This window comes from Galendromus occidentalis, unplaced genomic scaffold (assembly GCF_000255335.2).
Source record: "Galendromus occidentalis unplaced genomic scaffold, Mocc_1.1 scf7180000077508, whole genome shotgun sequence".
NCBI lineage: Eukaryota > Metazoa > Arthropoda > Arachnida > Mesostigmata > Phytoseiidae > Galendromus > Galendromus occidentalis.
In genome coordinates, this window is record NW_003805496.1 from 61,048 (window position 1) to 75,821 (window position 14,774).

General features: G+C 52.2%; 1 protein-coding gene across 1 annotated transcript; it reads right to left on the reverse strand.

The window, feature by feature from the left end:
• Nucleotides 1-6,269: 6,269 nt before the first annotated feature.
• IntS1 (integrator complex subunit 1) lies at nucleotides 6,270-13,619 on the reverse strand. The gene is made up of 8 exons (XM_003746892.2): nucleotides 13,488-13,619; nucleotides 13,200-13,313; nucleotides 12,772-13,011; nucleotides 12,209-12,627; nucleotides 10,995-12,031; nucleotides 10,379-10,857; nucleotides 9,282-10,190; nucleotides 6,270-9,140 (listed from the first exon to the last, which is right to left on the reverse strand). Exons 1-8 carry the CDS (start codon nucleotides 13,617-13,619, stop codon nucleotides 6,270-6,272), a joined length of 6,201 nt encoding a protein of 2,066 aa, XP_003746940.2.
• Nucleotides 13,620-14,774: the final 1,155 nt, after the last annotated feature.

Genomic DNA, 14,774 nt, shown 5'->3' on the forward strand with positions numbered 1-14,774 from the left:
GGAATTCGTGGACGGCGTCGTTTTCAGTTGTTATGCTTGAGGTCAGAGGAAGGCTCTCCTATTCATTTCTGTTCGAACGTGTCCCTTAGACCTGCTGGCACACATTGGACTCGTTGTGAGTTGTGAGAAATCCCTCAGCCGCCTTTGCGCACGGGCTCACAACTCCGGTGAGAGTCCCGTCTTCTTTAAGGAATGCGAACGTCGAGAGTCTATACCGATTCCGCTCGAGACGACGGCGTCCAGAAAATGTGAGAGCGCCAAACAGACCTCGGTGGGGATCCTCTTGGCTTCCAGGCGGGGTAACGCGTTTTACGAAAGACCGCTTTACCCCGCTTGGAAGCCACGGGACTTCCCGCATTCGCATCTGTAAAGTCTGTCGCTAAGCATAACGGATGGCGGACATCGTCCCGGGAAAGACGTCGAAAGAATCGATCCCACCACAGCTCATTCTGCATGTTTTCTACGCCGAGGCAATAATCCTATAATACAGACCCGATAGCGTTCCTCGGAAAACGAGTGTTCCTCCCTACGCAAAGCGTATTGACTTCGCAGAAGTCAAGGAGAGCCACGGGATGCCTGATCGAACGAGCTTTCTCGGTTAGCCCATCGAGATCGCTTATCTTGACGGGCTTGAGCTTTCTGCTTTTTTCCCATTCCGGATATTTCGTCTCCCCCATGGCAAGCTTGGTCTTCTCCGGAATTCGCTCGTAAATGATTTCAGCCCGGAGGCGCGTCGGAGCTTGTGCTTTTGGCCGTCGAGACCATTTAGAGCTGTCCCTATCAGAGGCGGTCCCAAAACGCCTGAGGAGAAGGATGATGGATTCGATTGGAAATGGATTCGATTGCTTTCGACTCAGCTGGGCTGATCGTTCACTGTTGACCTATTCTATCAAGCCGGCGAAGATTAGTATCGACTGACTCACATTCGAGGATCCTGCTGGAGCTCGCAAGGTCTAGCCTGATATCTCCTATGAAGGGGAGTAGGAAGATTCATATTCGTGCAAAGATGAATTTCTGGCTAGCATCAGACAGCGCCTACATCAGACGCACCGTACTCACTTTTTTCTCGGGAGGTCTGTCGGTACGAAATCGCAGGCTGATCTCGAGCGCCTATTCTAATTCTAGACTACGCTGAATCGCCCCGTGTCTTGGTTCCTGCTGCACTTTTGGAAAAAGCTCAATCGGCGTCGCGATATCAGAGAGGAGTAAATCTCAATCTGCAAGTTGTCTGTGTCTTGATCACCCCAGGTCGGACGACAACCTTCGGCATCGCCGAAGCCGACATATGGCAGAGCTCGAGTCCGAAACCCGCTAGATATGCAACAGGTGCTCACTATTTGACCTTCCATCGGAATACCCACAGTCAGCGTCTCCTCAAGCTTGTGGTCAATGTATCTGATAATTTGGAACTATCAGCTCCAGGATGACGATTCCCTGAGTATCACCCGGAAACATCAATCTAGGATCCTCTGCGGCATTCCGGAAGCTGCCCCGATGCCCACGCGAGGACATTTGCTCGATACACCTTGGCATGAGCGGCGATCCCAGGCGCCAGAAACATTCGCTTCGAGACTTTCCTCTCGATTTCCGCATCCCGCATCGAATATCAGAACGCGGCCATTTTTGTTTTGAGATTTCTTTCTCGATGTTTCTATCGACAGTGCCGGCGTCTTCCCGTCGGGCTGGGCTCGAGAATTCCTCCCCCATCGACGAGTCTGATGTCACAACCACTTGAATCACGGCAGCGCTTACAGCTCGCTGTTCTATCCTCTCGTATCACTCAAGGGAAGCAGAGAAGTTGCACGGTGGCAGACTCATCCCCAAGTCTTTGTTTGCTTCCATTCACGTGGTGACCATCGCGAACGGGAGCGAAATTGCAAGTACCTTGTCTCCTTCATTAATCGACCTGCGTGATACTAGAAGCCATGGCGGACCTTGTACGATACCTATCTGGCGCTTTCGGGAGTGTTTGCGTTCCCTGATCCCCTCCCCCCTTCCTGGTTTTGGTGATTGAACGATCGACCAGAGACAAGAGCGTTGCGCCGGGAATCAAGTTTTGGAGCATCGGATTGCGCTATCACTCCCCAGAATCCGGTACCGCAGTGAATCGGTCACCCTTAGAGCTTGTGCTATCAGAAATTCATTTCTCGCTAGAGGCTTTCTCGAAGGCCGACCGATGCGGGAGGATCGATCGGGTCCAATGCCCCGGAACAGAGTCTCGAGAATTTTCATCGCTTAGGCCGCTTCCGAGACCTCTCCTATGGGTCGTCTTGATCCAGAAAGCTTCGATCGCTGAATATCGACCCTCGTCCACGTGCACGGGATTGGGAATGGTGTCAAGCGCAGGCTCATTGTTCAGCTGCGCCCATCGATTCGCTCATATTGCCAGCTGTAACAGCAGAGGAGAATCGTGCTGTTTGCGTAGAATCAGAGTAATCGCTCGTGAAAGCGACCTCATCGCCTGGATGCGGGGATCCAGCTCTTCATGTCGCTAGAATTTCTCTTTTCTGAGCTGCCTTATGGGTCCACTGAAATCCCCGGTCTCCGCTACACAATCGATACCTCTTCCCCGTATGGCCTCGACTTGTTGAACGGAATCCACGAGAGCTATGATGAGTGGTGACATGACGCAGGGATCTGCTTGGGCTCGACGTTCCTCCGGAGGGAGCCGGACCTATTCCCACCGCTCCAGAAACACGAGGAATCGGGGAGCACGCTCCAACAAAGGCTCCTTGGCAAATAGCTTGATCAAAGAAACTTGTTCTCGGTGAAGATAGCATAGAGCGAACTCCCCGAATTTTCCGGAGCGCACGGTATTTTTGTTCGCGACCATTCGTTTTCGCTTTTCGAGAGGAGGGTTGGGAATACAGTGGGATCACTCAGTCAAGAAGAGAATCCCGTCAGGATTAATGAGTTCTAGAAGGACGAGGCACGCCCGAGAGTGTCAGACAATTTGGATCGATGCATGTTCAACTCAACGGCAACCTCGGGTTCGAAAGAGATCGACGTTATGCTTTTCTATGTCCAACATAGGGTTTTGTGATCGCGCTCAATATAACACAGTCAATTGCAATGCATTATTTTTTCTCATTGCAGCGGATGGTGGAAGGGTATTCATCACGAGCTCATGTCCCTCATGAAAAAACCTCACTTGGTTCATCGGCTAACGAAGAGAATCGTACATTTCGCCAGCAGAGGCTTGAAACGGTAATCACAGCCTCATTCATTACGAGCGTGTCTCTCACCGGAGAGCCAATCTCTCCCCTCCGACCCTCTCGATGAAGGGGGGTCTCTCTCGATTGATCGAAGCTCCGCCCTTCTGGGCCAGTGCCGCTGGATCCGAGGACGACGTCTTGGGACCTCGCGCATTTTTTCTCTCTGACCTTAATTTGTTTTAACCCCGAACTCAACAGAACTTACCTGATTTCACAGGCGGTCCAGCTCGGTATCAGACCTGAGTTGTAGGAGAAGCCCACGCCGCCTCAATCGGATGGCGAAGCGACGAATCGAGGATATCGATGCGATAAACCCTCAAACCCAATGCGACGATGATGATCATCATGAGGAAAATAACGTTGTGCTGAACGCCAGTCCCTGTCGTAGCCTACGGAAACGACGGAAAACGCCTCTGCGTGCGATCCAGCACATCATTGGCGAGCCTCAGAAATCCGCCGAGGCTTGCAGTGAATCGATGCCCGACGTTCCCATCGGCTGCTCAGAAAGTGACGCTCAACCTCTGCCGAGATGTTATGTATTACTCGAGAGACGCCTCCGAGTCGCCGAAGGGGAAACCTCAAATCGCGCGACCGACAACGTCGATCCACAGCAAGCGAATCGCGAGGATGATTCGAACTCCGAAAAAGCCGGTCAAGATGCCGCGGAAAAGGCCGACGAAGAGACAGTGAACAGCAACAACGATGTCGCTTCCCCCCAGGTTCGTTAGATTTTTTCTCTCCTATCGATGGATCGAACGGAGCAGTGAGTGCCTTGCGAAATTGCTTCAATTAGACTCTGCGACGATCGCTAGGATTCTTCTTGTCACGGATCGATCGAATTTGTCGAAAAGGTGAATGCAGATAGCTCGGAAATCTGCTGTCAATCATCGCTCTTCCGATTTTGATACCCTGTCGGTGTGCGTCGGCCGGAGGGGGCAGATCGATATCTTGAGCGTCGACTTCATGAGCTACCCATTTACTCAGGAGCCTGGAAAATCGGGAATCGGGCGGCATCCTCGGGAATAGATCGGGTCTTCCGGGGTGTCTCTCTCGCCAAGTGTCGAATTCTCGCACGTTTCGGATTTCTCATGGCCGATATTGAGCGGATGCTCCGTTCCGGGCTTCCGGAGTAGAAGTCGAGATTGATATGACAAATCTACGATTCACGATCCGTTCCTCCCGGAGAAGTCAAGCAGTCTTGGAAGATTAACCGATTGCATGGAAAGTTTGACGGCAATCTGATCAGAGAGATACTTTCAGACTTTTAAAAGTAGTTTCAAACATTTCAGAGTACCGAGCCAACGGACACGCTAAAGCCGGAGCAGCGAACACCAAAGCATCCTTCAAGCATGAACTCGAGCCCAGAATCCTCCGGAGACGAGTGCGTGAGCCCCTTCAGCAAGGTGTTCATGAAGCATCAGAAGTGCGAGCCCCTCGAGTCGGACACGGAGCAGTTCTGGGCTGAGCGGAGGGAGTTGCGGAGGGAAGTTGACTATGAGAGAGAAGCCAGAGAGCTGTTGGGACTGGAAGCCGACTTCTCATCTCCGCTGCCGAAGCGGAACTCTGTGGAAACATCGAGCGACGTATCATCCGACTCTTCCCAATCTCGTCTGGAGCGGTCTCCGTCGAGCTCTGCGTCGGGCAAGAGTCCGTGTGAGCGACAGGGCAGCCGTCGCCGGAGTTCTGCACAATTCAAGAGCTTCCGAACTGAAACGCCGAATCGGAATGCTCAAAAAATCCCCAAATGGCAACAAGTCAAAGAAGTGGCCATCAAAGTCAGCAGGAGCGGGCGTACGATAAAGCCCAAGCTAGACGATAGCTTTCTCTGATGTCCCGGCATCTCGGGTTGATTACTATATTTACTTATGTAAATCCGGCGCACATGTAATATTCCCACAGCAGCATCTCGGGCGAAGAATGGCGTCCTGTTCTTCGTCCTCGTTCGAGCAACATCGGGGCCCGAACTTGTTTCTGGATCAGATGCATGCACGCGTGTGTGCGTGCAACGAGTCAGCGAAACCGAAGAGGTCACCGAACTCTACAGAGAGATATTCGGCTCCGGCGTTCTGACAGGAGAGCGGTGATCCGGTTCCCCTCCCGAAAGAGTATGGCGACCAGTGGCAATATTTTGTTAGTTTGTAGTTCCTGGAGGTCGACTTTCAATGTTTCTCTTTTCCGTTACAATGTTCATCCAAAAAAGCCGAGTTTACAGCATTATTCTCCATGGTCTCAATCTCAGTTGCCGGCGAATTCGATCGATATCTGTGCCAAAATCTGAGGAACTTCCAGTAGGCTCTGTTCCCACTGCCCCCGATCCATTCCGTACGGAAATCGGCTGAAATCCTTACTCGTCGGCTAGAGGAAAATTATTCGGAAGCTCAGGACTTCATTCCGGTGTCGCTTCCGTGTACATAAAGCATACTTTATCATTATGATTATATATTATATATTTATATATATACATGAATAAAAGAAGAAAATGCTTTGGAAAGAAATGCAACCCCTTCTCCATCGTTAACCTAGCGGGAAGATTGAATCCCGAGGAATCGAAGAGCTCAGAGTCCCGTTCTGGGATGCAGGCTCTCGAGTCGTGAACATGAGCTCCGTGAACTTCCAAACATCGAATGGAGAACCTCATGAGATATACCATATTCCTTCGAATAAACGGGCAGGCTCGTTTATTCTCCAGTATTTATTCTCGAGGAACTCTTCAAGTAGAGAGTGGCCGCCCTCCAGGAGGTGCCCTTCGATTATACGAGCCCCACGGGAATTGCCCATTTATGAGCAGGAACACGGTGACTCAGGTTGAGCGCCTCCTCTGGGAGCCGGCACTTCTCAACTCCTGGATCCCTCGTTGACCGGCCTGGGGACGCGGTCGCAGCGCCCTGTTCCCAGGCGAGCAGCAAAGATAATGCCTCTCCAAACACGCAAAATAGGACGTGCGAAATCTCCAAGATTCCCTCTTATTTATTCAGAAAGTCGTCCTCTAGAACAAAGTATTTATATTTACATTTTCGGTAACAAAATAGGGAATTATTTAACGTCAACCTGCTCTCAATTGCCGTACTGCATGTGGAGGACCTCCAAAGCATCCGAAATGGGCTCGACACTATTGACGTTCGATGAGACGCCCAACTGGAACGCTTTCTGGAGCAACAACGGCGCATACTCCTCGCAGAGAACCACGAACTCCGGGAGTTTCTCCAGAGCCATCGAAACCACATCGCGCCGCTCACTAGCCAGACATTGCAAATAACAAGACACGAAGCGTCCTGCCGATCCGGGACACTGTTCAATGCACATCAACACCAGTTTGAAGGAATGTTTACATAATTGGCTGTCGCCGGTCGAAAGCAAGCTCTGGAGCTCGTTTTGATAGAGTTCTAGGATGCTGGGTTTTCTCGAGGCGGTGATTTCGAGTTTTTGGAGGGCTTTCATCGTCGCGTCTCGATCCGAAAGGTTGAAGGGGAACTTCTGAATTTCTTCAGGCATTTCGACGAGCGATGCGGTCGCTTTATCGTCCTGGAGGAACACCCCGCCTTTGAGGAGAATTCGCAACGAATTCATGTGCTTGTAGGTCGCCGAAAGCTCCTCGAGATTCTCCTGGTGCGCGGCGAGAAATTCACGCGCGGCGTCCGGATTGTGCTTCACGTACGACTGGACGAGACCAAGAAGATGATTGAGATTACCGCCGATATTGTCCTCGACCGCGCGGGTCATACCGGCGTTCACGTGGAGCAGCAACGACTCGAGATAGACTCCGAAAATCGAATTCACCACCGAGGTGTATTCCTGGTGGTAGAGCTTGTTGCTCAGCAGCTCCATGATGCCCAGCATGCAGGTGAAGAACGACTTCCGGTTGTTCTTTTGGCCGAACATCGGAATGCCCAGAGACATGCGCGAGTGCAACAGACTTGCGATTAGGGGCAATTGTCGCAAGAATAGATCTGGATGAGTCGCCGCCAGCTTTCGACAACTCAAGTTCAGGTATCTCAGATCGCTCTTGAAATTCTTGTCCGTATCGCACACCGACAGTGCGATCAGAATCGAATGCGACAGACTGTCCACCCGCGTGTGACCGTTCTTCTGAGGGCTGATGTCGGACAAGAGGTAATTCACCGAGTCGGCTGAAAAGATGATCGACGGCATGCAGAGGTACAGTTTCACGAGCAGGGTCTTGGCGGCGTTGCTCCGGGGTCCGTTATCGCTCACAATCGTCACCAGGTGATCCGCTAGAAAGGTGATGTGAGCCTGTTTCACGCACGAGTGTTCGACGATGTGCATTCTCGACGTGACCACGTTCTTGGAGTGCTCCTCTTCTTTCGCATCGATCATCTCCTCGATTATGTAGTCGGCTACCGAACAGATCTCATCGGTAGATAGCGCTAAAACATTCTCAATGACGTGGTGTTTTGGTAGTTTCTTGTCGCGACCCTGCCAGATTTTCGGTATGAACATGCATGCGCTCAGAAAATCGAGAACGGCACTCGCGTCGAAACGCGGGTCGAGAGGTCGGACCAGCAGCTGACTGATGCAGTGCAATAGAGTCGTCCAATGAGCTCGGTGGATCAAGACCGATAGGAGGTATAAGCGGAAACGGGACGTCTGCGAGACTCGGCCGTTGGTCTTTTCGAAGAGTAGCCTCAGCTGCGCCGCCTTGTCGGTCCATACGCATTCGGGCTCTGAGCGTTCGAACCAATCGACGAGAATGAACGTCGTGTTGATTCTCGAGCGCTCGGCGAGGCTTTCGTCCGAGAGGATTCGGGTAACGGCCTTGCACAGTTCCGCGCTATCCCTGCTGCGGATAGCTCTCTGGACGAGTGCGCACAGCGCTTCTTCGAGTCGATCCGGCTGCTCGACGGCAACATGAGACAGCGAATCGGCCAGATCTTGATTCTTTCCGATTTGGACGTCGAGATCTCTCTGTCCGGGCGAGGTCCTCCTGTTCAGGAACTGCGTCAGCATCTGAAGCAAGGCGGTCGACGTATTCGAGACGTTAATCATATCAACGATCCGAGAGCAGACCGCGGTGAGCTCTCGGATCAGGGGCGACGTCTGCGGTTCTTTCTGACACGCGGTGATCGTCAGCTTGAATAGTGAGCACGAGCTCGCCGCTTTCGACTGGAGCTGCGTCACGAAAAGCTCAGCTTCCTGGGGGACCCGGAGGATGCTCTTGCAGGTCATTATGAACTCTTCTACGGAACTTCCCGATAGATTCGATCTCCCGATGTCCTCGGCAAAAAGTTTCTGTAGCTTCCGATAGAGATCTTGTTCCTCCTTCGAATTGATGGTCGCTCGATCGGGCTCTAGACGGAAGATCTGGACGACAGCTCTGCCGACCGAATGGAATTCCGCTTCGGGTTGACTAGTTGTCCAGTTGCGCCGTGGAGCTATCTGTATAACACTCGGATGTGCAACCGACTCCGACTCCATGGGCGTTTCGAGATCTACGGCCAGAAGCTGTTTGTACCGATCCCCGCCGATGGCGCCCCGAATGTGTTGAACTTCAACGAGCTGATACATGTAGGCTCTATCGACGATGGCGTTCGTCACAGACTGGGGATCGACTTCTACCGCGCCGTCCAAGCGCTGCAATAGCTTACTCATGGAGGCCACGGGAATGCCGAACGACTGGATGAATAGGACGAGCTGATCTGATTGGAGATCTTTCAGAGCGGCGTCCACAAGCTGTTCTATCGGAGATCTGATCATGCGGAGTTTCAACCAGTCCGGAAGCAGAAGAGCCTCTTCCCTAGATGGGCTCAAATATGCGTGTACAGTGTCACCGTTCGAAGGGAACCACGCATTCAGCAGACGATCGAAGCGTTGAGGATTCTGTCGCGGCACGCCGTAGGTCAGGGTGATGATCATGGAATGAACGACCAAGCAGTGCATGTGGGCTTGCTCTCCCGAGGACCATTCGATCTGAGGAATTCGCGGAGACGATGTTAGACAGCGAATGGGATCATCCTGTTCTATATTTCCTCTTCCAACATATTATCCAACCCACGAAAAACGGTTTGACTTATGACTTCAAGAGCAAATATTCTGCTTGTGCTCACGAACCTGGATGTATTCGTCGATCCATTCGATGAACTGGGTCCGCCGGGCAATGTCGAGATACCCGAGGAATATATCGAAGAGTGAACTGAGGAAAAGTTCACCGTAGACGAACGAGGTGTTGTCCTGGGGTAGGATGGTATTCATGATCGTGGCTCGCTCCACCATGAGGTGGGCGAGATCCAGACAGACGTCGGCTTTCTGCTCGTCAGGGGTGAACAGGGAAAGGAACTTCACGTAGGCAACAATGGCGAAGGGGTCCGTTTCGATATGGACAGCTTCTCTGAGCGTACAGATCACTTGATCGAGCAAATAGATGAAATGAGGTAGCTGGGGAATCTGCTCCAGAAGCCAATCGTAGTCTCCGTCGTCGCCAGTCGGTGTAGGAGGACAGAGGAGAAGCTGAAGAGCCCGAACCGCCAAACCGCGCGGTCCCATGTGATGTGACGTCAGGCGTTTCATGAAATATTCGATCACCTCCCGAGCCGCGTTCTGATCGGAGTCTGCGTCGCGGAGGATCCGTTGGAGGTGCGCCATGAGCTGCTGGAGTTTTCGACGCTTGTTCGGCGGCATCCGTTGACGATTGGCTTCGTTGCCCATTTCCAGAGCGTCGCCCAGAAGGAACTCGCAAAGACACTGCACCGGAAGGATGTCGAGAGAGCCCTCGGAGCTTTCGACAAGGTCGGCGAGCCACGGCATGGATTGAGACGAGCCCTGCTGCTGATCGCGGATTATCTCGAGTAGATAATCCGGGTTTCGGCTTCGGCAGAGCAGATGACCGAGATGGAGTTTTTCGTTGAGCGCTCTCAGCTGATCCAAGACGCCTTGAGGGGGTCTCCGCACCGGACCGGTCGGATTCATGCTTATGAGTCTCGGCAGTAGCAGCGAGTTTTGCTCAGTGATCGCCACGACTTGCTGGAAACGGAGATAATCGGAAAATGTGAGCTGGACATCCGGAGATCAATTTTTCCTTTTTCCACCCCACGGAATTCCCCCGGCTTCCGACCGGACCGGATATATCTATTATTATAGGCCGAATAATCAGGATGATAATTATAAGTATGATCAAATATCACTCGCTGTACACCGCGGAACAGGCTCACCTTGTTCGTCGTGTTCGCAGCGAGGTGCATCTCGTACTCGAGGATCGAATGTTTCTCTTGCAAGGCGATCTGGGCTTCGGTCGCTTTCATTTCCTCGCCTTGCTCTGCGGTGACCGCGGTAGGAAACACGAACGAATTCGTGATGCACATGTACATCATCGTTCGCAAAATCGGATATTCGGTCCAGGCTTTCCGGCCGCAGGTCGACGGATTGTGCGCTATGACGATGATCATGATAATCATCGCTCTCCAGTACATGTCGGCGACCGCCACGGTGGGAGGCGTGTAACCCTCGGGCAGAGTGTACATCTCAGGCCGTCGGTAGGCACAGAGCGAGAAGATTATATCGAAGATTTCAAGTCGCTCCACGTGGAGAACCGCCGGTCCGTCGTCCCGATAAACGACGCCGGCTCTCCGGATCAGCTGGTCGAAGAGATCAATAGTTTCGGCAGCGGTGGGTGGGTGATCCTTGGACATACCTGCGAGAGCGAGAATCTCAATATCACGATCGAGACTACATTCATGGCGGGTCTCAAAGTTTCATGAAGATTCCGAAAAAAAGTTCTTCTTTCGAGCTATGAAAAGGCACTCCAGGCGAAAAGGTTGCACTACTGACCTACGAACAGCATGCGGAGGAGCGTATCTTCCATCACAGGTACTTCGCTAGCGATCCGCATGTACAGGGCTCTCTCTTGCTCGGGGGGCCAGTTGTCCGCAGATCGACTGTATTGATCGAACTGATCGCAGAGAAAAAGTGATTTCCGCAGTAGGTTCATGTATTCGTCATGGCTGGGTCGATAGATTTTAATCACGCTCTCATGTAGCCATGTCACAACGTCACATTGGATCGCTGAAATTTGGCGATGAAAATGGAATAGAGGTGTCAGGTCACGTTTCTCTCCGCGATAGAGCGCCGTGGCGCAGTCCTTCACGGCGGGCGTAATCGCCATGAAGGTGGCCAGAGTGATCAAGTCGGCGACTTGACTCATCAGGCGTTCTTTGAGCGGGAGTTCGAAATTGGCGATTTGGAGGTCCTTCCGCTCGGTCATCAGTCCCAGACAGAACGAGTGGAAATCGAGTTCGTGCCGTAACGACCGGATGATCTCCCTGAAGAGGGCACGCAAAGCTCGCAGATAGTCCTCACGGTTCGCCAGCAAGTCCTGGAATATCTCTGCGAGCACTCGAGCGGCGCGGTCCGGTGAATGTTGGAGGATCACAGATATCAGGCTCATGTTGTTCGGGTTGCGAGATTGCGACAGCTCGTTGTAAATAGTCTTCCTCAGCATCGTGGGCAGGTTTTCAGCGTGAAGACTGAGCAGCTCTTTGATGCACTGGAGGAAATGGTTGATGACCGGCTTGGTTTTCACTCGGATCCGGACCAAGTACTCGATGACGTCCTGGTCGGACTTGTTGTGCTCATTGCAGTTCATGCACGTAGTCAACAGGAGGTCTTGAGCGGGCCGCGTCAGTTTCGGATTCGTCAGCCAGGTTTCCAGACGATGCGCGACGAGAGCCCGCACGGCGCTCACTCCGCATGTGCACACCATGAGTTTGAGGACATTCCGCGAGATGTCCGTGGGCTGGCGACGCTGTAGGTGCTCCTGGATAACTTCGATAATGTATTTCTCTATGTTCTTCTCCTGGGTCGAGTATCTGCAAGAGTTTCTTGAGCTGAGAATCATGACTCGACGAAAATTATCGTACTCCGCTCCGACGGTCAGAGACCTCGGAATTTACTCGATGATAATAATTAATGAATGATTCTCAGAATTCCTTTTCGAGAATCGGGATAGGAAATTCGGGCATCTCCAGGAGAGGATTTTCCCATACCTCGGAATTACGCTCATCGAGGTGGACGTTTCCTTCAAATCGAGATGGAGACTGCTGAGAGAGTCGTCGTCATCCAAACTCGCTGTCGACGATGCAGGCGGGCTCGCGCACGCCTCACTCTTGAAAGTCAATTCCGGAGCCATCATGCTCTTTGGAGGCATCCGAGTTCTGAAGGCTGTCAAGATGTTCTCAACGAAACACCGACACTCCTCGTGGTCGACCCAGAGTCGATCGCCCAGAGAGTCGTCCACATACACCCGAACGAAAATCTCCGGCCAGTTCTCGACATCCTGAAACACCGCCAGGAGCAGATTCGCTGCGAGAATGGAAACAGCGTTCGCGCTCTTCCCCTTGATGGTTGGCAGGGGTGGCGTCTCTTTCTTCAGCAGGTGGCAGAAGGCCTCCAGTACGACCTCGCTCTGAAATCGGATCGGGTCAGACGGAAATTAGCTGATGGTGATCGCTTCCCGCGGAGGGCGAAGAGGGCGCTCGATTCGATCGACGAACGATTCGCGGAGAAATTACAATTGATGGGTAGCCGGTCCACCGGATTAGCCGCTCACCTGGAATATGGCAGGTCTTGTTTTCGCGAGGAACATCAAACTCAGATACAGCACGGCGTCCGGTTTGGGCTTCTGCATTCTCAAAAGTTTCACAGCGCCACAGAGGATGCCTTGCATGCGCTCTTCGTCGTTCTCTTTCTCCGCCATGGTGAAAAGTGTCATGAGCGTTTCCGGTTCTACATGGATTATTTTCGACTCCCACGTGTCTCGGCGGACGCCCATTATATCTCGTTTCACCACCTGGAATGTGATTCAATATCGACGTTGATTCCCTCGAACATGGATTTCAAATGATGGAGAATTTCTTCATCCATTGATCTTGAACGATTGAATAACCGACGCGGCCCCCTCTCCCGGGATCAATCGCGGGGTGCCGATTTCGCAGGTTTCCCCCACTGTGCGAGACGAACGAATGTGCTTGGACGTACCGATGGAAAGCGCGGGGGTCCTGCTGTTGAAGGCGGTCCTGGTGCCAGCTTCGGTTTCTTCGCGGGGCCCGGAGATCCGCTTGGTTTTCGGTCATGCGATGGAACCGGAAGATTCTGAGAAAACGCAGAGGAATCATGGATAATCATCGAATTACCCCTTCACAGTTTCACTGCACCTCCCGTAAGGACGGTCTCGTCGTTCTTCAAAGCTCAGGCGAGTCAGCACCCTCTGATTTTCATGTTCGAGTTTTGGGAGAATTGATATTCTTGATGACTTATTCATCTCACCTTGGCCCCTTGCTTGTCCTGTTTCGGTCCCAGCATGATGAGATCGGCAGAATTAAACAAAGGTTTGTTCTTCGAGCCAGTCGGTCCCATGGTCCTGCTCTTCAAGAGCGAGGCTTTTTTGTCACGATCCATCTGTTGTTTGAGAGCGAGGAAAATTGAGGAGATGCGACAATTCATTTAACAACTTGTGATGAGCCCGATGGGAAGTTATTGCTGCCCTTACTGTCAGGCTGGCCTCAGCTCATGCATTGACTTCCTCCAAAATCACCGTAGTTTCCCCGGTTACGGGGCAAATGCTATCGGCTCCAGCAACCCAAGACATAACATGCTCATTTCGGAAAATCTTCCAGAATTCAATCTTGCCTTCAGAGCTCTTTCACGGGATTTTCGGGGAGCTCAACAAGAAGAACACATCACAACGACATCGAGGATCACTAAACGACTGCACTCTGAGAAGACTTGTCGAGTGCTACCATCAATTTGAGTGAGACACACACCGTGTCCCTTGCCTGTTGAGGCGCTATGTTGTGTAGAGCGAGTGGCGGCCAACTTCATTCGAGACCGTTCCGTCATTCAGTGGAAGTAACTGTGTGGCCTCCGATCCATCTGAGCTATTTTCTCTTCGGTTACTTCCCATGGACTCCTTCTGTTATTCCCATCCTCGTCAACCTAGTATACGGACATTTTCTTAAGGACCGGTCCAGGAAACCGTAATCGAAGCTGTCCGCACAAATCAGTCCTTAATACGCGGATGGATTCGCTTGGCCATTCTCGCTATTTCCTCCTCTCCCATTCGCGAGCCCGCGTAGCTTTCCAGCCTTCAGAAGCCCTTCTCCTAGGAGATCTGGAAAAGCTGACAAGGTTATCTTAGATATGATCTGTGACCAGCTCTTGATCATTGCGTAGAGTTAAACGCGTTTCGATCGAGGACCAGGCGGACCCGGCTCGAAAGCGACCCGATTTCGCGCTCGGAATGGTCGAGGGATCGAAGTCCTTGTCCTTGCCGGATTTTCGAACGGCAGCTGAAAAACTGGAAAGGAGCTCTCAATCAGGGAGAATCGATTGAGGTTCTGGGGGGGACAGCAAGAGAATGGCGGAGACGGAAGTCACCGAGGTAAGACTCAATACGAGACGCAGATGATCCGGATGAATGACATTCCCGGGGATCGAACAGGAATGCGGGAACCCGAACTGGATGTTTTCTTACGGCCCTGTGCGTGGCCCATGAGACTCTCCCCAAGGAATCCCGATGGCACTAGGGCATTTCCGACTCGATCTTCTTGGGCT